At 40.5% G+C, this 24,867-nt stretch overlaps 1 protein-coding gene and 1 long non-coding RNA gene across 6 annotated transcripts in view; one reads left to right on the plus strand and one right to left on the minus strand.

Moving 5' to 3' along the window:
- VEPH1 (ventricular zone expressed PH domain containing 1) overlaps positions 1–5,238 on the plus strand; it is a 223,822-nt gene extending 218,584 nt beyond the window's left edge. For all 4 annotated transcript variants that reach the window (XM_057315872.1, XM_048216092.2, XM_026497353.4 and 1 more), the window contains one exon: positions 3,688–5,238. In XM_057315872.1, coding sequence (XP_057171855.1) covers positions 3,688–3,924 — 237 coding nt within the window. In that variant the 3' untranslated portion in view covers positions 3,925–5,238. The remainder of the gene's footprint in view (positions 1–3,687) is intronic.
- Positions 1,226–19,553, minus strand: LOC123000934 (uncharacterized). 2 transcript variants are annotated; one of them, XR_008960611.1, is made up of 4 exons: positions 18,773–19,553; positions 18,497–18,605; positions 8,495–8,663; positions 1,226–7,463 (listed from the first exon to the last, which is right to left on the minus strand). It is a non-coding gene; the product is annotated as an uncharacterized LOC123000934 (long non-coding RNA). The 2 variants fall into 2 exon arrangements; XR_008960612.1 differs by lacking the exons at positions 1,226–7,463; positions 8,495–8,663 and adding an exon at positions 12,220–17,881 and having other exon boundaries at positions 18,773–19,399.
- Between the last annotated feature and the right edge of the window lie 5,314 nt (positions 19,554–24,867).

A 24,867-nucleotide genomic window follows, 5' to 3' on the forward strand; every position in this document is an offset into this window, starting at 1 on the left:
TTTTCAGTCTGAACTAGGGTGCTCAGTAAATATCTGTACTCTGAATTTTCAGTGGGAAACTTCTGAAATAGCATTTTATTCCAATCAGCAATGCAAAGTTATTCCCTTCTTTTCAAGTCAGTTTTAGTTATCATTAAATTCTATTCATTCAGGATCAGGAAGAAAGAAATCTTGACCTATTTCTTGGATATTTTGAATATAATAATAATAGCTTATCACATGCCACCCTGGACTGCCTTAAAGAATCCTCAAAGCAGTCCTCTGAGGTCAGCACTATTGTTATTGCCACGTTACAGACGGGTAAATCTGGGGTGCCTTTCCCTCCCTCCCTCCCTCCCTGCCGGCAGCTGGAAGCATATTCCTCTGGGCTGGGTGATCCCGGTGGCCTTCTGTACAGTGCACAGGCCCTGAGAGCCTGTGTCTTTCCCAGGATGGGCAGGCACCTGGTTGGGTCTGACACCAAGAAAGCCTTGTGGAATCTGACTTGAATGGGCACTGGAGGCACTTTTGGTCTTTATCTTGCTGCCAGGCAAGCCAGAAAGGGCAAGACCCTGGCCTTTGGATTTCTGTCTTGTCCCACTCTTACAGGTATTATTCGGGCCTCAGAACAGAGCGATGGGGAAAACGTGCATATGTACACATGGTCATCCACTCCTGCACAAAGATGCTCAGAGAACAGGCATACAACACCCTGCTGATAGCTCTATACCCATCATGCCTCATTCAAGGACTTTGGGACCTGTCAATCATTACCAGGGTCTGTCAGTCATTACCAGGAGTTGGCCTTGGTCCTAATCAAAGATATCTGGGAAATACAAAGGAGCTAAAGGCTCTGACAAGTCCTGCAGGAAAGAGCCCACTTAATTTTGTTTAACTAGTGTATCTCAAACTTGTTCCACCATATGGTTCTTTGACCTCATGTAACATCAGACCCTGCCACACTGCCTTCCCCTTGTGAGAGAGAGAGACAGAGACAGAGAGACACAGACTCTGATTGGCTTGACCAAAGATAGAGCCAGTAAGGTAAAAAGGGATAAAACTGGAGTCAGGCACAGGCAGTGTGACATCAAAGCTTGCTGTTAAGTGAGTGTACTGTCCTGCTTCCCGTGAACACTTAACATACGGAGCCAGTGGAAATCAAACTGTGTTTGAATTAATTAATGAAAGATTTTAAATTATTTAAAAATTATGATTCACTGAGAACATATGCACTATAACTCTAGAGTGCTCGTTATAAAATTTATTTGAACTTTTTACTCAACAGGAATAAAGTATGGTATATCCAAATTATGACAAATTTTGATGAACGCTTTTAAAATAAAACTTCATGTTAACTTTTAGAATGAAAAAAAAAAAAAAACCCTGAGCTCATGTTACTTTCTTCATCTGTGTGTATTATTAAATATACAGATGGAGTTTTCTGTGCTGAAGGTCTTTTTGAAAGGGAAGTATAATGGTGTGCTCAATTCAGACGGTTATTGGAGGTTTAAAGAAATTTCCTTAGCATAACTCCACATTGAAGTATTTTTAAAGTGTTTGAAGTGACCATCTGAATTTCCTGTTTTTATTAAAGAAATCAGAAATAGAAGTTAAGATGCAGTGATTTCTCAGATCCCTTGAGACAGAGCAGAGTTAGTGCATAAGAATATTTTTCCCAAACTCAAATAATGACCTTTATACTTCTTGATTCAGAGCTTTTTAATAAAGCTTAGAGAATAAGCTATTTTATAATTGGCTAACTTGTTTGACATCTTTATAGGGAAATAATGGTTTGACATTTCAGAAATCTGACAGAACATGTGGCTCAAATATTGGGAAATCATATAATGGACTATAAGGCCCACAGCAGAGTCCTTCTCATCCCCAGGGACACGGTACCCTAGCAGGGGTCACCAGGCCAGCTGAAGCTTCAGCCCCACGAGAAAGGACCTTTCTTGTAAATGAGAAAAATGTGCATTTTTAATAAAGACTGAAAGACTATAGTGTTACTTTTTACTTTTGCATTCTTAAGGTCTTGATCTCCACCAACCAGCTAGGCAATGGTGCCCTTTGACTTCCCGCCCATTTCTCTTGGATAATTCACAGTCCCTCTTTAGAGAACTACGATAACTTTTTGTTTTCTTGATCAGTTCCCCCATGTATCAATTTCTATTCTATAGACTAATTCAAAGAAATACAGTCTTATTACTGTCCGATATTTACCATAAACCAAATTAAGCTAACAAAGTACTGTCTAATGCAGGCATCTTCAGACTTTATTCTGTCCATTCCCTAAAAGAATTTTGAAAATCTGTGTAATACTTTGCAGCATTTTAAGTTTATCATAAGTTTAAACAGTTGCACAAACTGTAATTTCTATTGAATTGAAAATATTATCATTTTAAAATGAATAGTTCACACCTCTCCTTTAAGCGTAACCATTGGAATAAGATACCGTAGTAATTTGACACCTAACGCCATCCATTAAAAAAATACATAAATTAGCATCATTAATCGCAATGTTTACATGATATCATTTTTCTCTGAAATCATATTGTTTTCTACTGGTCGCACAGCATTTTATCCTGATCACCTAATCATTTTTCACTGCAAAAAAATTTGTATATAAACTGAAATTTAATTATTTAAATATCTTGTGACTATCAGTCTCTAAATGTTAAGATTTTTTATTATTATATTTTTAAAATTATATCATTAATGACCAGTCATAAGTAGAACACCAAATGTAGTAAATAGTTGCTAAGCATTAAGAAGTGAAATGCTATTAGAAATGCATCTCTTAATGAAATCGCTGGGGAGTGATTATGTTGCTTTGTTGAAGGACCTTCCGTAGCATCAATATTTTGAGTTGCTTTTTTCATTTGTTTGATCCTCCTGAGATTTTTCCAAGTTGGACGATATACCATGGTAACTTTGGGATGAGAGAGAAGGGTGCCTTTCCATTGCAGAGTGAAAGAAGGGCGGGTTGTGTAGGGGAGGGGGGGAAGGAGAGGTGGCAAGATCTCAAGCTCAGGCACATCCTCCGGTTGACAAATGTATTCAGGGCTGTTAAAGAAATTGCTGTAAAGACATATAAAAACTGTTCATACTAGCCCATTGGGATGACCCTCAGGTTGTAGCAGTGATCTGTAAGCCTCTGTGTTGATGCCAGAAAAATGTAAATCGTTAAGTATTCTTTCACTTAATGTTGGTAGACAAATCATACTTCCAAAGCTCCAGTGTGTTTCAAAACCATTAGGACCCTGTTTATTCAATCAATACAACTTTCCCAGAGATAACACAAAGGAAAATCCAAATTCATGCTTCCCAGATTATTTCAGATTCTGAGTTAATAGTACTCCAGTTGTACTATTGCATTTTGCTCTATTGATACAGTGTTGATCTCAATCAATGACATAAAATCAGAGAAAGAGGAATTCAACATTTTCCCAAATCCCACCGAATAATAGTTTCTTAAAAACTGGCCATCTTGTGCCAAGTTGATATACAGTAACCCAGGGCCAATTGCTCACTCCCTCCATTGTTCTAATGAATGACTCACCGAGGCCTTAGCATTCAAAATAACAAAGGTTATGAACCATATGCAATGAAAGGATTCTGATCCTCTTGGAGAATTCTCCAGTTGCCAGAGATCTTTCCATACTCTGGGAGCCAGCTCATGTTCTCTCCTTCCCATATGCATTTCAGAAAGAGGATCCTGACGGCTCCCCAATAGAACTCAGCAAAGTACAGAGTGTGAAAGCTGTGGCCAGGAAACGCAGGGACCGCTCCCTCCCTCGAGCTTTTGAGATCTTCACAGACAATAAAACCTATGTTTTCAAGGCCAAGGATGAGAAGAATGCAGAAGAGTGGCTCCAGTGCATCAATGTGGCAGTTGCCCAAGCAAAAGAGAGGGAAAGTAGAGAAGTAACCACATATCTGTAGGGATCTGCAAGCCGACCGCACGCCGACTGTGTACACTGGGCACTGCATTATCGTTGCCAATGTCAAGAAAAAGATAAATTCACCGAGTCACGTTGTGTTTTTCTAAGTACCAGTGGAACTGTTGTCCCTAAGAAGCAGGACCTAAAAGTGGCAGGATTCTTACGCATCTCCTGTTCTAACGGCGCCTGAGTTAACTCCAGAACACCTGTGCGATGCGTACAGAAGAAGGAGCTGCAGAAGGTGTGGGGCGGAAAGGGGACAGTCGGGGATCTAGGAACGTCTGTAGATATGCCACGGTGCGTCGTAAGAACACGACTTCACAAGATACCTGAAATACCTGTCCTGAGGAAAGATTAAGCACTTCTGATGAAAACCGCAGTCTGCCCAAAGAATCAGAAGGAAAAAAAAGCTCTACTGGGAAAAGTCAAAATAATGGACCCCGAGGGGAAAACATATAACTTACGTATAGACGTACAATTGTGTTTTTTTCTCTCTAATGCAAATGAGGCTAACACATGTAAAATGGTACTCAAGTGAAGACAGTTCTGTAATTAGATGTCTGTTTTTCAGAACAACTTATATGATTATTCCGTTTAGGTTCATATAATATGATCTTAAGTGTAGGTTCTTGGTTAAATCTCCTGCCCAAGGCAGTAAGCGTAAGCTAGGACAGGCATAGAAAACCATTTTCACCACCCTCAAAATATGGGCCATTTCCATTAAACGTCGAGATGTTAACGTTCTATACCTTTCTTCTTTATAGTCCATCTTCTAATATCTCAAAATTACATTTAATGGTTTTTCCCATCTCTCATATTAAAAAAATAAATAAATAAGCTGTGACGGGCAGAATTGCAGAATGATTCCCAACGGTCTGCACCCTGACCCTCCCCTTGAGTGTGGGTCTAACTAATAGAATATAGCAGAAGGAATAGGATAGTCTCTCCCATGATTATGTTACATTACATGGCAAAGGTGAAGAGATTTTTGGTTCTTAATCAGGTGACTTTGAGCAAGTCAAAAATATATGGCCCTGGGTGGGCCTGACCTCATCAGATAAGCCCTTTAAAAAAGATCGAACAAGTCAGAGACTCTCTCTTCCACTGGCCTTGAATAAGCAAGCTGCCACGAGTTCTAGCGCTTCAAGGGAATGAATTTTTCCAACAACCAGTGAGCTTGGAAGAAGATCCCAGCCCCAGCCGACACCTTGATTGAAGCTTTGCAAAACCCTGGGCAGAGGACCCGGCCGAGCTGTGCTTGGACATCTGACCCAGGGGAACTTTGAGATAATAAATACATGCTGTTCAAAGCCGCTAAGTGTGTGAAAATTTGTTCCATGGCGATAGATAATTAATACAAACACTAACTTGGACTACATATAAGGGGTCATTTTTTTCTTTAAATTTTCTTGACCATATAGTCTAGTATAGAAACCTGGAAAAAAAAAATCTAAGTAGTCAATATTCTTACTTCTACCTTGACTCTACTGCCAACTCACTGGGATAGGAAATGTATAAGAGGCCAAGTTTGAGGAGAGAAACAATTAAATTTTAACATGTGACGTTCGAGGGTATTGTGAGTCACAGAAGTTATTACAAGTTGGAAAGCGTTCTGCACGGCAAGATTTTGCCTCACTGGATATGTGGATGGTCACTGAAGATGTGGAACTAACTGAAGTTACTCAGGGAGAATAAGACAAAAGAACAAGGGCTTGCTTGGAATACCCAACATTTAAACGAAGGGCCGCTGGATTGGCCGGTCAGTTTCAGGGATGTTATAGACCAGGGGAAACAATGTCACAAACACCAAAAATAAGGTTTCAGGAAGAAGGGAGAGATTAACAATGTAAAATCCTGCAGTAATCACTTAAGATAAAGAATGACTTTTGCAGTTAGGAAGCAATCTGTATCATTGGTAGGAACAATTTCATCGGACTGATGAAATAAAAGTCAAATTTCAGTGGGTTGAAGGATCAGCAGGAGATTAGGAGTTTAAAGCAATAATTGGACAGTATTTTCAACAAATTGGGGCAGAGATACAGGAAGTGTTTTGTTGTTTGTTTTAAAGATGTATTAGACTTAAGGGGGAAGAGTCTAACACACAGAAAGAAAGAAGAAAAATAACTTTGCTTGAGCAAAGTTTCTAGAAGTGATGGAAAAGGATTAAAATTCATGCCATAGCAATTTATGGAACAGCTAATAAGCAACAAGTACCATGTTTGGCCTGGAGATACAAAAATAAAAGACCTGGCTCCTCCCTTCAAAGAGTTTGCAGTGTGGTGGAAGAGGTGATCGTGTACTATAAAAACTGAAATGCTAAGGGGCAAGTGCCTTGATAGAGGTTCGCCCGGGGTCCCGTGGAAATGCACAAGGCACCAATATAAGTGACTTTGAACTCAAAGCATGGCCTCCCTCACTGTTTCCCAGAGCTGTTAGAGAAGGAACTTGTCCTAAAGAATTAAGCAAAGAGGGTCGTGGGCAGATGAGAAGATGGCCTGTCGAGGGAACCATGCTGCAAAAGCGCAGAAGGGAAAGGGAACAAAACATAGTCCATTTGCAAAACAGCAAGTCCGTATGTAGGATTGGAACATAAGGGGGACTGTTGAGGAATGGTGCAGAATGATGCTGGAGAGGCTTACGGGGCCATAGCATAAAGGGCTTGGTTCCATGCTAAGGATCTTGAAATTTTTTCTTAAGATGATGAAGCACCATTAAAACATTTTCAGATTGGCATTTAGAGAAATAATTTTGATAGTGGTATAGAGAATGAATTGTAGGGAAACAAAAAATTGTATCGGAGATCATTTGGGTGTTTCTTGGAAGTGGTGAGATCTACTAGTAGCAGAGGAGATAGAGGGGAATGGAAATGCAGGAAAAATATTGAATTAGTAAACTGGATTGGATACTGGTGGATTGGATGGAGCCTAGGTATAAGAATGGGAAGGAAAGTGTCTCTGATGATCCCCGGGTACTTTCTTGGGAAAATGGATGCATGATGGTAGCATTTACTGAGAGAGAAAATTCCAAAGCAACAGTTTAAGAAGCGAGCCAAATGGTAAATTCAATTTCAATGTATACATTTAGAGTATAGATTGGTGATTCATATTGGACTAGAGAGACATCGCCCCCTGTGAAGTCAGACAGGAAAAGGCAAGAATAGGTACAGTTGTAAATGAGTCTCTAAATATTATTTTGAAATCTAGCAGCCCATTCTTAAGAGTCACTTGGGTAACCCTAGCTGTTAATTAGAAAAAACTGGTAACAAAGAGAATATTAAGTGACACTGCATTAGTTATTAATAATGGAAATGCTAGCAATGTGCTCAGACCTTTCATAGCAGAGAGATTATAGTAAAACTCAGCGGGGTTGTATCCTGATTCTGTTTTCACCGAATGCTTGTCCCAAGAAGGAAGAGAATGGCCTTACCAGCTCAATTTGGAAGAAATGAATTATTTTTGGTACTTGTTACAAAGTCTTCGTGATTTCATTCACTGGATGCCTCTAGTTTAGAACGCAACTCTCAGAGCCTTTGAACCGAATCTATAAAGAAATAAATGTGTAGTGTGAATAACGACCTTTCTGGTTTCATTCCGCGAGGCAGTAGTGATTCCAAATGCAAGCAAATTCTCCTGGGCTTAGAATCACACAAGAATCTCAGACTCGTCCGCTTCCCACTGATATTTCTGGCACTTTCACCCTTGTTGCCAGCTAGCTTACCACAGACTGGCCTTTCCCAAGAGGGCCGCGGTTCCTGATCCTGATCTAAGAAGAAACCACTTTTCTAAACATGTTGAAACCTTTAAAAATGTTGATTGAATACAATTATAATCATGGTTAGAAATTCAAGTGGTTTTCATTTTTATTTTATTTTGGTTCTCTTTTCCCTCTCAGATAGCTGTAGAAACAAACGTTTATATGTGAGACTCTCATCTGGTTATTTCGTGAGAACATGGAATTTGGTAAAAATAAATGTTCAATACTTTTCTAACATGAGCTTTCTGGAAAATCCTTGGCTGGTGATGTTGAGAGACATTTACTGGGTTATCTTCAATTCACCTATTTTCTATAGGCACTTTGGGGCCTATTATTGTAACTTCATTCTCCAGCATAAATAAAGAGTACCTAGTTGAAAAATTACCTTTGAGAGATTTATCTTTCAATTTAAAGGTAAATTTACATTTACAAATTACCTTTAGGAAACTACTGCAAGATGAAGTAGGAGAATATGTGAGGGGAATTTGTGGTGCATTGCAGAGAAGTCAATGCCAGAAGTACCCTAGTCAAGACTTTAAATGCTAAGCTTAAAAGCCTAAGCCAGGATTTCCAGTCCCAAAATCTAAATTTTTAGATGAAAAACCAAGAAAAACCCAAAAGGTCATCTTGTTCTGGAATAGCTCGTTTATAGGCCTCTTGGGGCCATTCCCCTCACAAAGGCACTTCTGAAGGACAGAGGAGTTGGAAAATCAGGGTGCTTTCTACCAAGGCAGTGAAGGCTGGAGAAGGCGGTGCAAGTTCTGGTCATGGACACGTGAGGATTCAAGTCCTAGCTCAACCAAAACTAAATGACCAACCTGAGCAAGTGACTCAGCTCTCATATCTTGGTTGGGGATAATGATGTTGATGGAGCAGCACTGGTGTGAGGCTTCAATGTCAAGTAACAGCATCCCACAGAGAACCTTTAATTGAATAGGTCCTTAATGGCACGCCATTTCGTACACACCGCAGAGGGAGGAAGAACTCCTACAAATGAAATTATGATGCCATGTCTTAATAATAGTCTAATCAGTGGTGTTTTACTTCCAAATGTCTTTTATTGATTCTGAGAGTTTGGGCAGTTTCTTCTGACTTTGGGTACCTTGAGTGATGTGTGATAGGTAATCCTTTTGTATCTATTTCAGCAACAAAATGAAACCCAGCTTTCTCTACAGGTTGACATCTTCCTTCATTAGGTTAAACATTTGGTGGCTACTTTTCAAGACATATGAACCTGCAGTCATTCCTCCAGGGATGGTTCTTTGGTTCCCGAATGTCACATTTCATCCCACTCTTTCTCTGCCTCTCTGTGTACATGATAACTTTTTGTCTCAAAGTCAAATCATATTATAATTTTTAATATATGCTAAACAGCAATTAACACATATAGTATCAACCATGCAGCTAACTCAGTTGAATTGATAACACGAAGAACTGGGACCAAGTTTGAGTGACACCTGGTCACAGTCATTCCTGGTAGACGACAACTGCCAAACACCACTGATTATAAGACACCTCCCAGTTTCAGAACTGAAAATATGGGAGAAAAAAATGTAAGTAAATGAGAAAAAGTAAATATTAATTTAAGAGTTCTACATGGATTTGTTTTGTAGTAATCAAACCCATATGTAAACATTTTTGTGAACAATAAAGCATATTGCAAATGTAAGAAATTTTTAAATCTTGTAAAATGGTTAAAATGTGCCCAATGCATCCATTCTCAAAGGTGTAGGATCAACCATTTCTGTGATTGCTTACCTTCTGTATTACCAGGGCTCTCCAGAGAAACAGAACCAGCAGGATATATAGAGATAGATATGTAAGAGGAGATTGATTATAGGAATTGTCTCATGTGGTTACAGAGGGTGAGAAGCCCACAATCTGCCATCTGCAAGCTGGAGACCCAGGAAAGCCAGTGGTGTAATTCAGTCCAAGTTGAAAGCCTGGGAGCCAGGGAGCCACTGGTGGTAGTCCTAAAGTCTGAAGTCCCAAGAACCAGGAGTTCTGATGTCCAAAGGCAGAAGAAGATGGACATCCCAGCTCAAGAAGAGAGAAGGAATCTTCCCTTCCTTTGACATTTTGCTCCATTCAGGCCCCCAGTGGATTGGATGTTGCCCACCCACATTGGTGAGGCTGGATCTCTTTACTCAGTCCAATGATTCAAAATACTAATCTCTTCCAGAAACATCCTCACAGACACACCCAGAAATAATGTTTTACCAGCTATCTGGGCATCCCTTAGGCCAGTCAAGTTGACACATAAAATTAACCATCACACCCTCTCTTTTGATAGAATAGAGGTGGTTAATAGCCGTACACAAGCCATGTTCCTGATGTCTCTCTGTCTGCCTTCCTGTGTTCTCCTCTATCCAAGTTCTCTTTCTTGGCAGGGAAGCTAATAGGGAATGGGCCAAGGTGGCAGGAGTGAGGGTGGGGGGCACTGGTATGTCCTTTACCCATAGTCACAGATTGGAGAGCCTGAAGGTGAAATTAGCATGGTGTCTAAGGAGGAATTCCAGACCAAGTAGGAGGCGCATTTCCAGAAGAGGTCCTCAAGGTCAACCGTACCAGAGACAAAATGAGGGAGGCAGGGTCTCAAGCCAAGTAAGAAGCTGGGGAACCAGGGAAGAGCAAAGGGAGGCACAGGGCAGAGCAGGTAGAACCGATGAGATCTGTAGGACCTTTAAGGGAGCACGCTAATTCCCAGGGCTGGCTGTTCTCAGGTACTTGCCCCGGCGAGGACGGTTCTATTCAATGTGCTTTGATGAGACAGGTCTCTACCTCCTCATGGGTGTTTTTCTATTACCAGGTTATGTAAGGCCCTATAGCCATGTACTTGGCAGAACAGGTGACCAGTTCCCCCAGAGGCCTTAGGGAGCGTGGGTCCCACCATGAGATTCCAGCCTTGCAGAGAACTTTCCATATGGACATTCTTCTCATTCTATACCCCCAACCCAGTACATATTGAATTTGTCTACTTCAAAGAAAAACTTTCTGAGGGTATGAGGAGGGGGAGCTGGAAATCCTGAAACTTTCTTGTACATTCTTCTGTAAGATGATAATCAGACACATTGTGTTTACATGGTTCCTTATGGCTTTGTGGGCAAACCTTTTTTTTTTTTAATGTTTTTTTATTATACTATGTTAGTCACCATACAGTACATCCCTGGTTTCCGATGTAAGGCTCGATGATTCATTAGTTGTGTATAACACCCAGTGCAACATGCAATACGTGCCCTCCTTACTACCCATCACCGGCCTATCCCATTCCCCCACCCCCCTCCCCTCTGAGGTCCTCAGTTTGTTTCTCAGAGTCCATAGTCTCTCATGCTTCATTCCCCCTTCTTTTTTTCTTTTTCTTTTTTTGATTTTTTAACCTTTTTAAAAGCTTGCAACCAATAGAAAGAAAATGCATTTCCTCTTTCGATCAATAAAACGATTAGAATTCACTTTGGTACTGAGAACCTGGAAGAGTTATAAAGCAGTCGAGTAATGTAAAAATACACAACACCCACACAAGTGACAGACTCCTCTGTTCATTGGAATAACAGTGCTCCTCAAGATCTCACTGGAAACTAGGGAGGGGGAGGGGCGGTAATAACAATGACTTCTCATTTTTCCCCTCTGAATTCCTCTTTGCCTTGTTTTATTCCTTGACTGCCAGTCCACTCACATCAGTGATGTCCCTGGTACACACTGATACACACAGACACACGCAATTTCTTTTACACAGGTGTGATGACAATAGCACAATGGTTTTCACACATGTGTTATAGAAATCGATCTTACCATTTCATTATCTCAAATTTCTGTCTCTCTGTTTGTCTATCTCGGCTGGGATTTCATGTAATTAGAAGAACTTCATGTGTTTTCTGGACAGAGATTCACTTCTACACACCAGATTTCCTCTGGGAGTATTCTGTTCCCTTTTAATTCTGAATTATTGTAATATGGAGGAAATGGTCTAAATGCCCTTTCTCTTGAGAGAGAAAAACAATGGTCCTGTTTGCCAAACTAGCCTATAAACCCAAAAATCAGAGTGGAGCCCATCTTTTTAATTTAACCAAAACCACCGTTTGGAAATGTCTATTTTTAAAAAATTAACCTTTAAATAAAATACGTCAGGTATGTGTGATTCAAGTGCTGATTCGAGAACATTTTAATCAGGATTCGCTCAAACAATTCAGACAGATACCTACTGTGTCTCCACACAAACACCCCTCACCTTCATGCTCTTGGCATCACTAAATCCTGCTGTATAGCAGCCTCAGCTGAATACAAATTGAATTCCACTGCAGCGAATCCTGTCACGGTGAGATTCCAATGCAAGGAAGACACTGGAAGCATGTAAGGCACCAAGCACACTAGACCAAGTTCTTCCAAGGAAGGGGACTCAGCCTCTAGGGACACCTGGGTAGCTCAGTTGGTTAAGCTTCCGTGACTCTTGGTTTCTGCCTCCTGAGATTGAGCCCCAAGTCAGGCTCCATGCTCAGCTCCGATTCTGCTTGAGATTCTCACCCTCTCCCTCCCCTTCTGCCCCTCCCCCTGCTTGCACTCGCTCTCTCTCTCTCAAATAAATAAAAGCTTTGGGGGAAAAAAAGACAAAACAGTACCATGGGCTATTGGAGTCAGAGGAATCTTAGAACAGGTGAGCTCCAATCTCCCCCTTCCCAATGGAGAAGTCCCTTCCTTGTCATCATTGGCAGGTGTCATTCCTGGCTACTCAAACTACTCCTAGGGACAGAAAGCCCATTACCTTGTCACCTGTTCATATCTTTTTAAAATAATTTTTGTCTGATTTAGTTATTGAATTTACTTATTTACTGTATAGAAAAACAATATAATATTGTAGAAAAATTTAGAAAGCACAAAAGACTACTCAAATATAGTAATAATTACCCATAATCCCAGAACCCAAACACATTCAATAGAAGTGTTCAGATGTGATTCCTATTAGGTTACTTTTATTAGTTTTTTATTATTAGTTTTTGGAAAAAAATCTGCCTTTTCTAATTTTTAACCTTAAGTCCTAGTTCTTTCCCCTGCAGCCACACAAAATCTCCCCCCGCCCCGACAACCCTTCAAATAATTAGATAGATTCAGGCATTCATTTAACAAATACTTAGAACATTCAACATACGCCAGATACTATGCTAGGGCATCAGGGCTCAAAGATGACTAATAAATTGTCCATGCCTTTAAGAAACTCAGTAAATAAATACACATTTATGCAGTAAGTAAATCAAAACATAAAGCACCTCCTATGTCCTGGACTAGGGATTAGGAATGCTGAAGTGACCAGGTGTCCCTACCTTTGAGGAATTTATATTCTAGTAGAAGAAAAAGGCGCTAAAGTCTTTTCTTAATCGACTATGAAACTGCCATGTGACCAGTACTACGAAGAAGCACAATGGATAGAGATCCGTGAAATGAGACAAGCGGTCTAGTCAGGAAGTTAGGGATGGCTGACCTGAGATCTGAAAGATGAATAGGAGTTTCTGATCTGGGGGAGAGGTGGAGGAAAAGCAGACAAGAAAGAACACAATGAGAGAAGATCCCAGGGAGAAAAGATGCACAGCCTATCAGAGAAATCAAAACAGACACTGTGTCCAGAAGACAGCAGCAGAGAGAGGAAAACCGATGAGGGTAGTGAGGCTGGGAAAGTGGGTAAGTCATGCAGGCCCAGAGGGAGAGCTATGGACAGGCTTAAAACAGATTTGAAACAATTAAAACAAATTCGATTGTATTTATTATTATTATTATTATTATTATTATTATTATTATTACTGGACTATAACTGACGTGCAATGTTATATTAGTTTTGAGTTTATAACATAGTGATTTCAACAATTCTTTACATTCCTCATTGTTCACCATGGTATGTGTAGTCACCATCTGTCGCCGTGCAATGTTACTACAGTATTATTAACTCTGTGTAATTTTCTATGCTGTAATTTTCATCTCTGTGGTTTGTTTATTTTATAACTGGGAATTTATACCTCTTAATCCTCTTTATTTCATTTTAGTAAGAGCACTGTAGCTGCTGTGTCGAAAATGGGTTGTTGGGAAAGCAAGAATAGAAACTAAGAAAAAATAAGAGGCTATTAAGATAGAAAAAGCAAGAGATATACTGAGAGCTTGAACGGAGGGAGTGGCACCAGGCCTGGACAGAAATGGAAGGCTAGAGAGCTATTTTGGAAAAAAACATTGCAGGACTTGGTGATGGATGGGAACTCATCCTCAGGGTTCTTGTACCAGTGGGTCAGTAGCGGCATTGTTCATGATGACGAGAACACCAAAGAGGGTAAGGCTTGAGGGGTAAGCTTGTCAGTGGAGACGGCATCACAGCACTGTGATGTGGGGCCGCGGCAGAGACAGAACAGGAAGCAGATGACCCTGCCCAGAGGGAGTGAGCAAACCCTCCACTGAAGAGGTGATGATATTCTGGGCCTTGAAGAAGAAATCCACTTTTCTTCTTTCATGCTTTCACACTTTCTCAAAGAAGGGGAAGGGCATTCTAGTCTTAGGGAACAGCATAGGCAAAGATTCAGGATGGAAGTTAAGATAAGAGACAACATAAATGGGTGAGGATGAGAACCAGGGTCACTCATTTTTAGCTATTTATTTTATTTGTGCCCAGTTTCAAAAATTATCTATCATTCTTTTAAATATATACTAGATTTAAAAAATAAGTAAGTATCTTAATCCATGCAGGCTGCTATAACAACTTACTCCAGAATGGGTGGCTCGTAAATGGCAGACATTTCTTTCTCATAGTCCTGGAGGCTAGCAAGTCCAAAATCGAGGCGCCAGCAAATTTGGTGTTGGTAAAAGCCTGCTTCCTGGTTCAGAGATGGCTGTCTTCTTGCTGTGTCCTCACATGACAGAAGGGATGAAGCTCTCTGGGGTCTCTTATATGAAGAGACTAATCCAATTCGTGAAGGCTCTGCCCTCATGACCTAATCACCTCCCAAAGGCCTCACCTCCAAATACCATTACTTTGGAGACTGGGTTTCAACATGTAAATTTTGGGAGAAACAAACATTCAGTCTATAGCACTGACGTATCATCAAGCCCCCCTCCAATGAAGAATTTGATGTTCTAGCTGCAAGGAGTACTTTTGGTAAATACCCTTTCGCTGTCATTCCCTTTAAGGATTGCCTCAGCATGGCCAATGTCACAACTCTTCCCAGAGCATTTGACATCTAATGAATGGTTGCTGGAGTATAAACACCTGGCTATTCATGCTCAACTTAGGACAACCTTGAGGGGCCATTCTAGCTCCAGAGCTCCCTTTGAGGTCAACTAAGGCTTCAACTGCTTCAAAGTCCGACTTCTTCCCCTCCCCAATCTTGATTCCTCTTCACTCCCTTCCATAGGTGTTGATTTTAAAGGGACTCCTTAAGAAACGTTCTGCACCTTAAATTCTGTCTCAGAGTCTGCTTCCCAGAAAGTCCAACCATATGGAAAGTAAGCAAAGGCATAGGGCAAAAGGAAAACAAGACAGGAAGAATGTCACCGGAACGAGGGAAGTAGGTGAAATACACGCCATGCGGTTCTACTCACTAGCAAAAGGTAGGTAACGTGCAAAGCTGACTCCAAGCTTTCATGCAAGCAAATTTAAGAGAGATGTTCAGACAGATTCATGAGTTGTGGTTTCCCAGACTAAATATAAACCAGTTACCCAGAGGAAGAAAATGCTCCCCAAACTGATATCCAGAAATTTTTCCCATAGGGCCTCACAAAGAGAACACTCTAATATATCAACCATGGCCTCCACAGCAACTTCTTGCTAGACGCGTCTCCAAGTGCAAGGGAAACAAAAGCAAAAATGAACTATTGGGACCTCATCAGAATACAAAGCTTACGCACAGCAAAGGAAACAATCAACAAAACTAAAAGGGAACCTACAGAATGGGAGGAGATATTTGCAATTGACATATCAGATAAAGGGCTAGTACCCAAAATCTATAAAGAACTTATCAAACTCAACACCCAAAAAAACAAAAAAAACCAGTCAAGAAACAGGCAGAAGACATGAACGGACATTTCTCCAAAGAAGACATACGAATGGCTAACAGACACATGAAACCATGTTCAACATCACTCATCATCGAGGAATAAAATCAGAATCACAATGGAATACCACCTCAGGCCAGTCAGAATGGCTAAAATGAACAACTCAGGAAACAACAGATGTTGGCGAGGATGCAGAGAACGGGGAGCCCTCCTACACTGTTGGTGGGAATGCAAACCGGTGCAGCCACTCTGGAAAACAGTGTGGAGGTCCCTCAAAAAGTTAAAATAGAACTACCCTACGACCCAACAATTGCACTACGAGGTATTTATCCACGGGATACAAACATAGTGGTTCAAAGGGGCACCTGCACCCCAATGTTTATAGCAGCAGTGTCCACAATAGCCAAACTGTGGAAAGAGCCCGGATGCCCATCAACAGATGAATGGATAAAGAAGTGGTGTATATATATATATGCAATGGAATATTACTCAGCCTCAAAAAGAATGAAATCTTACCATTGCAACAACAGGGATGGAACTAGAGGGTATTATGCGAAGAGACAGAAGTCAGTCTGAGAAAGACAAATACCATGATTTCACTTAGATGTGAAATTTAAGAAACAAAATAGATGAACATAGGGGAAGGGAAAGAAAAATAAAATAAGATGAAAACAGAGAGGGAGGCAAACCATAAGACACTCTTAACTATAGGGAACAGATTGAGGGCTGCTGGAGGGCGAGGTTGGGGGGGGGATGGGGTAATAAGGTGATGGGCATTAAGGAGGGCACTTGATGTAATGAGCACTGGGTGTTCTGTGCAACCGATGAATCCCTGAATTCTACGCCTGAAACTAATTATACACTGTATGTTGATTAAATTGAATTTAAATAAAATGTTTTTTAAAAACCCCAAAAAGCAATGGCCTTGATATCTCCCTGATAATGACAACAGCATGTTCTATAAAGATGTGTAAGGTACAAACACCAGCACTTCAATTTAAACAGTAAATTACATAACCGTCCTTATTTCTTCGTATTTGAACTTACTTCCTGTCTTGAGCCCTGGATCCCATTTCACCTGGTGGCAAAAATGTAATCTTCGTCAGTTCAGGGGGAAATCAGGCAACTTGGAAGATTCTCTGTTTATTCAGGTTTTTCCTTATCTCCCTTCTCTGAATGTATTATTCTCCAAATGTATTATTTACACAACAAGGTTTATATCCTGGTTCTTCAGGGTCATGAATTTTTTTAACCTCAAAATATTTCCTTCTGAGACAAAATCCTGTTTTCTCCAAGTATTACCTTGCTCGTGAGTCTCAGAATTCTATTCTGAAATTCAAAAGCTGACAATTCACTGTTACTTCTCTCTAACTCGTTTTCAGCTTCCCTCTTCTGAGTCACTGGATGCCTCCTGTCTAGTGTGAATGAGGGGGTAGGGGTGACAGAAAGCACGACAAAATGGTCTACAGGAGACAAAATGGATAACAAGGGATTTCTTAAAGCATATGAGTTAATAGATTGTTACCATTTTAAAACAAATAACATTCTGCAGAGAAAACCAATAGCACCACACTTAGTATATGGAACAGATCAAAGTAATTTGGGTGTGGGCTCAGCACTATGTGACCCAGACAGACAGCATCTGTAAGCCATAATTAAGGCAGAAATACGTTTTTGAAAAGAGGAATGGACAGACTGTGCAACTTCAAGCAACCTTTCACAAGGACCATCCATAGTGAGAATTCTCTATTATTTATTTATACAATATTTCCATATTTAGGATATCTGCTTCAAAACAGCGAGGAGTTGTAAAGGTTTGTCTTTGTTGCTTTAAATAAAAACCCCTGAGAGAAACGTGAGGTTGTCCCCCCAAATGAAAAAGTCAGCATGAAAAGTTTGTTTATTTTGGTCTCCGCCTCCACTAACTAAGCCCAGCCAGTTTGTTTTACATTTCAAACCACGGGAGAGGACAGGCTGTGGGGGGCGGGGCCGTGGTGGGTGAAAGTCCAGAGCTGCCGAGGTTATGCTGATGTTAACAGAGCGAAGTTCAAGAGGGCAGGGGGCCCCCTGAAGATGGAATTAAAATAGCAGATGTACACAGAGCTGTCTGCTGAGAATGCTGAAAACTTCAAGGGCATGAATTGGTGTTCTGGAACACGGTGGGAGCAGACCCAGTAGGCTTATACCTGTAACCAAACCGAGAGGTAAAGAGATGCTTTCTGTGGATGAGAGTGGAGGCCTTGAGGGTAATCTTAAACTAAAGAATGAGGTTGGCTAGTCATTATCTCAGGACAACAAGCAAAGCCACATAGTTGAGTATTTTGTGGGGGAAGGTGCGGTTACAGAGAATTACATTGTTGCTGTGGAGTTCGCCCGACTTCTATCTGCTTGCTGACGTTTCAGTTGTAATTGACCCATGTGGTCACTTACCTCCACAGCAAGAAAGAACAGCCTGTTATTTATTATGAAATTCTTCAAAATAGAAAGAGCTATAAAGAATTATACAATAAATTCCTTATAACCACCACTCAGCTTCAGGGGAAAAAAAAAAGCACTGAAAACGCTTTGGAAGCCCTCTGCGTCCCTCCTCCCTAAATGCAATTCCTTCCCTACCTCGCCTGTAAGGACTGTCTTGAATTTGGTAATTATCATTCCAGTGCATTTCTATACAAGTTTACTACATAGATGTACATTTCTAAAAAATACATGGTGTGGTTTTATACATATTTAGACTTTATATAAATAGCGTCATATTGCACGAAACTTGCTCTATTTTTAAGCCTCATGTGTGTGAGACATACCTCTCCCGATATATCGCTAGCTGATTTTTCAGTGCTGTACCTTAGTCCGCATACCATTCCACTTCGGTTTCATTTTCTGGGTGGTGGCTGTCTCCGGTCCTTGCAACGACTGAAAATACATGAAAATACCAGTTCTTTGTGTGCAAAGTCAAATATTTCTTTGGCCAGTGATTCTCAAAGTGTGATCCAAAGACCCCTGATGGGCCCAGACCGCTTACCCCCCAGGCAATCCATGAGGTCAAAACCCTTTTCCTAACAACACAAAGACATGTTTACCGCTTTCATTGTGTTGTCAGTCGCACTGATGATAACGAAGCAACGGTGAGCAGAGCTGCTGGCGCCTTACACGAGTCCAGACAACTGCAGCAAGCCGTGCTCGTAGTCGTTGTATTCTTTACCACTGAGCACTGGGGGGTTAATAAGTCACTTAAGAATATTAATTTTATTAAAATTCAACGCTTCCATACTCCTCTATTTAATATTCCGTATGTCAGAATGGGGAGTAAGCACAAAGTCCTCCTGTTGCGTGCCGACACACATTCGTGGCTCACAGAGCACCGCTGTTGTTCGAGTTGCAAGAAGAACTACCGTTTTGTCATGGAACAGCATTTTCATTTGGAAGAACGACTGGCAGACAAACTACGATTCTTTCAGCCTCGGGTATCCGGCAGACATTTTCTCAAAAAATTGATGACATGAGCTTTGAAGCGAAAATTCGAGTCTTTTGAAAACTTGAATCCGAATGTGAGCTTGACAGCTTTTCAATATTTCAAAATTTCTCTAAAGAGATGGTGGTGATTTTCTGATGTTGTGTAATGTAGTTAAACATACCAACATTTAGAAAATCTGCATAACTCAGTAAACCAATATTTTCTAAGTTTCCACTTCAAAATGTTACAAAATGATGCATGAGTACAAAGATCCATTCAAAGTGCAAGATAGATGATAGATTTTACTTTAACAGAGTATGAAAAGTTCATTGACGTGATTTCAAATTCCAGTTCAACTAACCTTTACGAAACTACTACTTGTTAGGGCGCCTGGGTGGCTCAGTCAGTTAAGCCTACAACTCTTGATTTTGGCTCAGGTCATGATCTCAGCATCCTGGAATCAGGCCCCACATAGGGCTCCCTGCTCAGCGGGGAGTCAGCTTCTCCCTCTCCCTCTGCCCCTCCCTGCTCACGCACACTCTCTCTCTGAAATAAATAAATCTTAAAAAAACAAAACAAGGGGCGCCTGGGTGGCTCAGTCCTTAAGCGTCTGCCTTCGGCTCAGGGCGTGATCTCAAGCTCCTGGGATCGAGCCCCACATCAGGCTCCTCCGCTATGAGCCTGCTTCTTCCACTCCCACTCCCCTTGCTTGTGTTCCCTCTCTCGCTGGCTGTCTCTATCTCTATCTCAAATAAATAAAGAAAATCTTTAAAACAAAACAAAACTACTACTTGTTGAGTTTTGGGTATAGTATCAAAGAAAGTTAGAAAAGGCTATTGAAATACTACTCCCTTCTTTGATTCCATATCTGCGTGTCTATTTCCTTCACGCACTTCAATCAAATCAATACACCACAATAGACTGAATGCAGAAACAGACTCTAGCTGTCTTCTGTTAAGCTAGCCATAAAGGTATTTGCAGAAATAGAAAATAATGCCACTTTTCTCACTAAAATTTTTGTTTGGGAAAATATAATTATTTTATAAAAGTATGTTACTGCTGTTAACATGTGATAGGCTTATATTGCTTTTAAATGATTTAATAAGTATATTTTTAATTTCAATTTTATTTTCTAATATAGTAAATATTGATAGATACAACTGAAATAAATGAAAGCTCTTCAGCATCCTCAATAATTCTTAAAGGTTTAAGGGTCCTGAGACCAGAATGCTTAAGAACTGATGATGTAGGATATACTGAAGAGTGGAATTGCTGGGTTGTAATTTATCTCTGCTAAGTATTTCCAAATTATTCTTCAAAATTATTGCATCTAAATTCCTACTTGCACTATATGGGGGTACCTGTTGTTTACATCCTTACCAGCATTTTGGAATTCGGTCAGGCTTAAGTCTTTTTATACCTAATAGGTGTCAAAGTGTTGTTTTAATTCGTATTTCTCCAGTTATTGGTGAGATGATGCATTTTCTGTGTATTTATTGTCTCTACGGATTTTCTCTTCTTCGAAAATCCTGCTTATTTTTTTTTTGTACATTCCTCTATTGAATTGTCTTTTCACTTTAATTTTTGAAAAAAAAATCACGTTTTCCAGACATGTATCCTAGCTGGTTTCTCTCCTTTTTTCACCTTTAAGTTTTTAATTTTTTATTGAGATATAAATTACATGCAGTCAAATGTAGTAAGAGTTGAGTTCATGAGCTTTGACGACTATGTAAGCCCGTGTTATCAACACCCAACATAAGACACAGAATATTACTCTCTTTCCAGAAACTTCCTCATGCTTCTCTGCAGAGGCAACCATGGATTAGCTTAGTCTTTTCTCTAACTTCGAATAAATAGGATCATATCCGCACGTGTTCCTTTGTGTCTGGCTTCTTTCGCTCAACATGTTCTGACGCTCATCCATGTGCTTATGTGTGTCGGTAGTTCATTCCTTGCGACTGCTGAACACAGTTCTATTGTATAAACATACCAAACTTTGTCCATCCATTATCCAGCAGATACACATTTGAGTTGCTTCCCGTCTTGGGCTTTTGCAAGTAAATCTGCCATGAACATTCTCGTACAATTTTGTTTTATTTCGGTTTAGGTTTTTTTTGTAACATGTTTTCATGCTTTTTCAGTAAAACACCAAGGAATGGAATGAAACACCTTCTAAATGTATGTTTGACCTACAAATGTTATCTTCCATATGTTTTAATTTTTCTTTTTTTTTCCATCTCTTTGTTCTGTTATATATACGCTCTTTAGATTTATCTCCTGGCTGCTTATTGCATATACCAAGTTTTCGTTTCAATGATTTTATTTTCATTTCCAGGATTTCACTTTCTTTTTTGAAACCTGTAGGTATTTTTAGGTAGTATCTTATTCCGTTCTCTTACTGTTTAGTCCATATTTTACTACCTTAATTATCTAACATAAAATATCCGTACTCAATATTTTCATTTTCTGATTTGGGGGAGCTCTCATCATGTTGTTACTGTTCCTATTAATTCTCAGTCTTAGTAGGTTATTTCCTCATGGTTTATAAGTTCATGTTAGTAAAGTTTATCTGTGGGATTTATGCTGTTATTGTGGTCATGTATACACATGTGTGTGTGTGTATGTGTATACGTATCTATCTATCTACATTTTTTTTTTAAATTTACTGTTTTCCCACCCCATTCTGGAACTGGAGATACAGAGTGAGGCCTGGCACCTGCCACAGGAAGGACTCAATCTGAGCAACAGGCAGGATTTCTTAGATTCCCTCCATCCTGGAAGCTTTGTGCCTGGTAGGCAGGGAAAGGGGGACAGTGGGGAAACCAAACTGTCATTTTGACAATGCTAGTAACCATCTTACTAGCTGACCCTCATTCTGAACACTGGGAATCTGCCCTAACCTGGATTCCCTGAGGACCTGAGAGATTTCTTTGCTGAGAGAAGGGAAGCCTGGGATCTGGCATTTTTTGAGGATGGAAGTGCCCCTAGATTTGAGCTTGGGGATGAGAAGTCCATGTGCGCTCCTTCTCCCCTTCCTCTCTATCCACAACATGGGCTCACCACACTCCAGCCTTCATGAGGCTGCCCCAGGGTGAGAGGCAACCAGAATAGCCTTATGGGGGAGTTTTGGGGGCGAGCAGGGCAGGGAACACTTGGCGAGCATGAATGGCTGCCAGAAGAAATTTTTTTCACTTTCAAGTTCTACCTATTGGCAGAGGAGCTAACAAACAAGAACCACTTCATTTTAACACCTTATCTCGGGATTTCTGACCACTCAGGGTGTATAAATTCAAATCTCAAAACCATGTATAGGCATACCTGAATTTTTTTTTTTTAATCCAGAGCCCAGATGAAGCAGACACATTTTCTTGTTATTTCATTTTGCCTGGACATCTTTTTTTCCGGTACAATAGATCTTTGGGTGTCCTACCAATTATTTAGAGCCTCACTTCTACCTCCCCAACATGGTTCAAGGCTTTGGCTTTTGTCCCCACATGTCAGAAACCCAAACCTCTTGATTGCCAAGATCACCAAATGTCCCCCAAACAGAGTTGGGGCTAGAATTAGCACCACCTCACCACTTTTGGTGTCTGGAAGTTTCTCCTGTTTTCTTGAGAGCTTGATAATTGTTTTTATTTAAATTTAAGTTAGTTAACATATAGTGTATTATTTGAGAGTTTGGTATTTTAAAGATTATCTGTTACATTTGATCCGTCATTTCTAGGTATATTGTATTGAGAGGTTCTTCGGGGTACCTAGTCTGTTATGATGACAGAAACAGAAGTCCAGAAGCTGTTGTTTCCTCCCACCAAAGTCATCAATGCAATGAGTAATGACCATCATTATTTCTCCAAGTCAGAAATCAACGGCTTTGTGATTAGGAAAGGGACACTATCCAGATAAAAGGGACATACATCTTCCTCATATCTGAGAAGCTCCTGCCTAATTCCTTTATTTTATCATATTCGAAGGGTTCCTGGATTACTGACAAAGTTGTTAAATATGGAAAGCATCCTGTGGGAACATTCCAGGAAGTTTAATTGAGAACAGCAAAAAATGGAGCCATTTGAAGTGATCCCAGGTCTCAAGCAAGTTCCATGTTCTTTCAATGTAAGAACAACTCACTTAAAGATTATACTCCATGTTTGTTTTGTTTTGGGTCAAAGAAGCAGCTGAGCCAAAGAGAAAAAGGAGAAAAGATTAACTCTTAGACTTACCAAAAAAGACAGAATTTTCCTAGTAGATCTCATGAGACAGAATTTGGGAAAGAGAATGTTGTTATTTCGGAGAAAGTGTGTCCTGTTGGACTCGATCGTTTGCAACATGTATTGCTCTGAGGAGGGAGACTGTGCCATTTCCCTATAATCTCCCACCCCCACATGACATGTTTTCTTTCCTAATTATTGTTTCAAAATCAAAACTTCTGTGTTAAAGGCCTTTTATGAAATGGCAAATAAGAGAACAAGCATAAAAACAAGTGGTCAGAGAAGAATGGTGTTTAAAAGTCTCATTTACGCAGGTCTAGAGAAGAAGATCAAGCTATTCAGGGCACAAAAACAACAAAAACCTGTGACAGTGGCTACTTACTGTCACAAGAAGGAAGATCGTACGATGACGAAATACCAAGTTAGACCTGAAGAATATTCAGGCGTAGGAGATGAAATAGGAGGAAATCGAGTAATGTCCTGAAAAAGAGCCCCTAACTACAGACTACATCAGAGCAATAGTCCGTAAGGAATCATACACTACCCTGGGCTCAACCGGGCAACGTTACAATGCTTTGTTCTTGGTAATCACCGCTGCCCATGCAGCCTTTCTTGCAGTAATTCTCCTTGGTGCCCTCCTCACATACTACTTCCCGCCCCCACCCACCCATCCCAGCCCACATGCCTGCCTCCTGCACTAGAACACTCTGTCTGCCCTCCTGCTGGGCAGAGGGGCTGGGTGATGCGTGGAGGTAATCTGGGAAGATCCAGCAGCTCCAACAGGAAGCAGATGGAGAACTTTATCAGGAGGCTCCCAGAACAGAGAGTAGGCAAACATGTGAAAGGTAGACAGCTCTGCAATCAAAAAGCCAAAGACAGTAGATATGAGACTCTGCTCCCTGGGAGGACTGGTGGTGAGGGAAGCCTGGCAGAACCCCAGTTCAGAAAACAGTAGGGATGAAGCAAGAGCAGAGGAAAGGAACTGGGAGGACCAGAAGGCAGTTAATTGAAATAGATCCCTTAAGCAGTGGAGTGATACAAGGATGGAGACAGCAGTCTTGATGCCGGATCAAGGATTCAGTGTTGCATGTAACTTTGAGATATTGACAAAGGCTCCCAAGCACCCTTCCCCAGGGCTTCTTTCTGCCCATTACTCTCTATGATTCAGCAAGAACAAAGAATCAAATTCTTGTCCGTGAGTTCCAAAATAGGCTCTTAAGGGACGCCTGGGTGTCTCAGTTGGTTAAGCATCTGCCTTCAGCTCAGGTTTTGATCACAGGGTTCCTGGATCAAGCCCCACATAGGGCTCCCTGCTCAGCAAGGAGTCTGCTTCTCCCTCTCCTTCTGTCTCTCCCCCTGGCTCATGCTCACTTGCTCTCTCTCTCTCTCTGTCAAATAAATAAATAAATAAATAAATAAATAAAATCTTTTAAAAAAATAGGCTCTTAAAATTCATGGCAGAAATGATCTTATTAAAAGCCAAAATATTTTTACTTGTATGTATTGGACTTTTGAG

Source organism: Ursus arctos, unplaced genomic scaffold (genome assembly GCF_023065955.2).
Source record: "Ursus arctos isolate Adak ecotype North America unplaced genomic scaffold, UrsArc2.0 scaffold_20, whole genome shotgun sequence".
NCBI lineage: Eukaryota > Metazoa > Chordata > Mammalia > Carnivora > Ursidae > Ursus > Ursus arctos.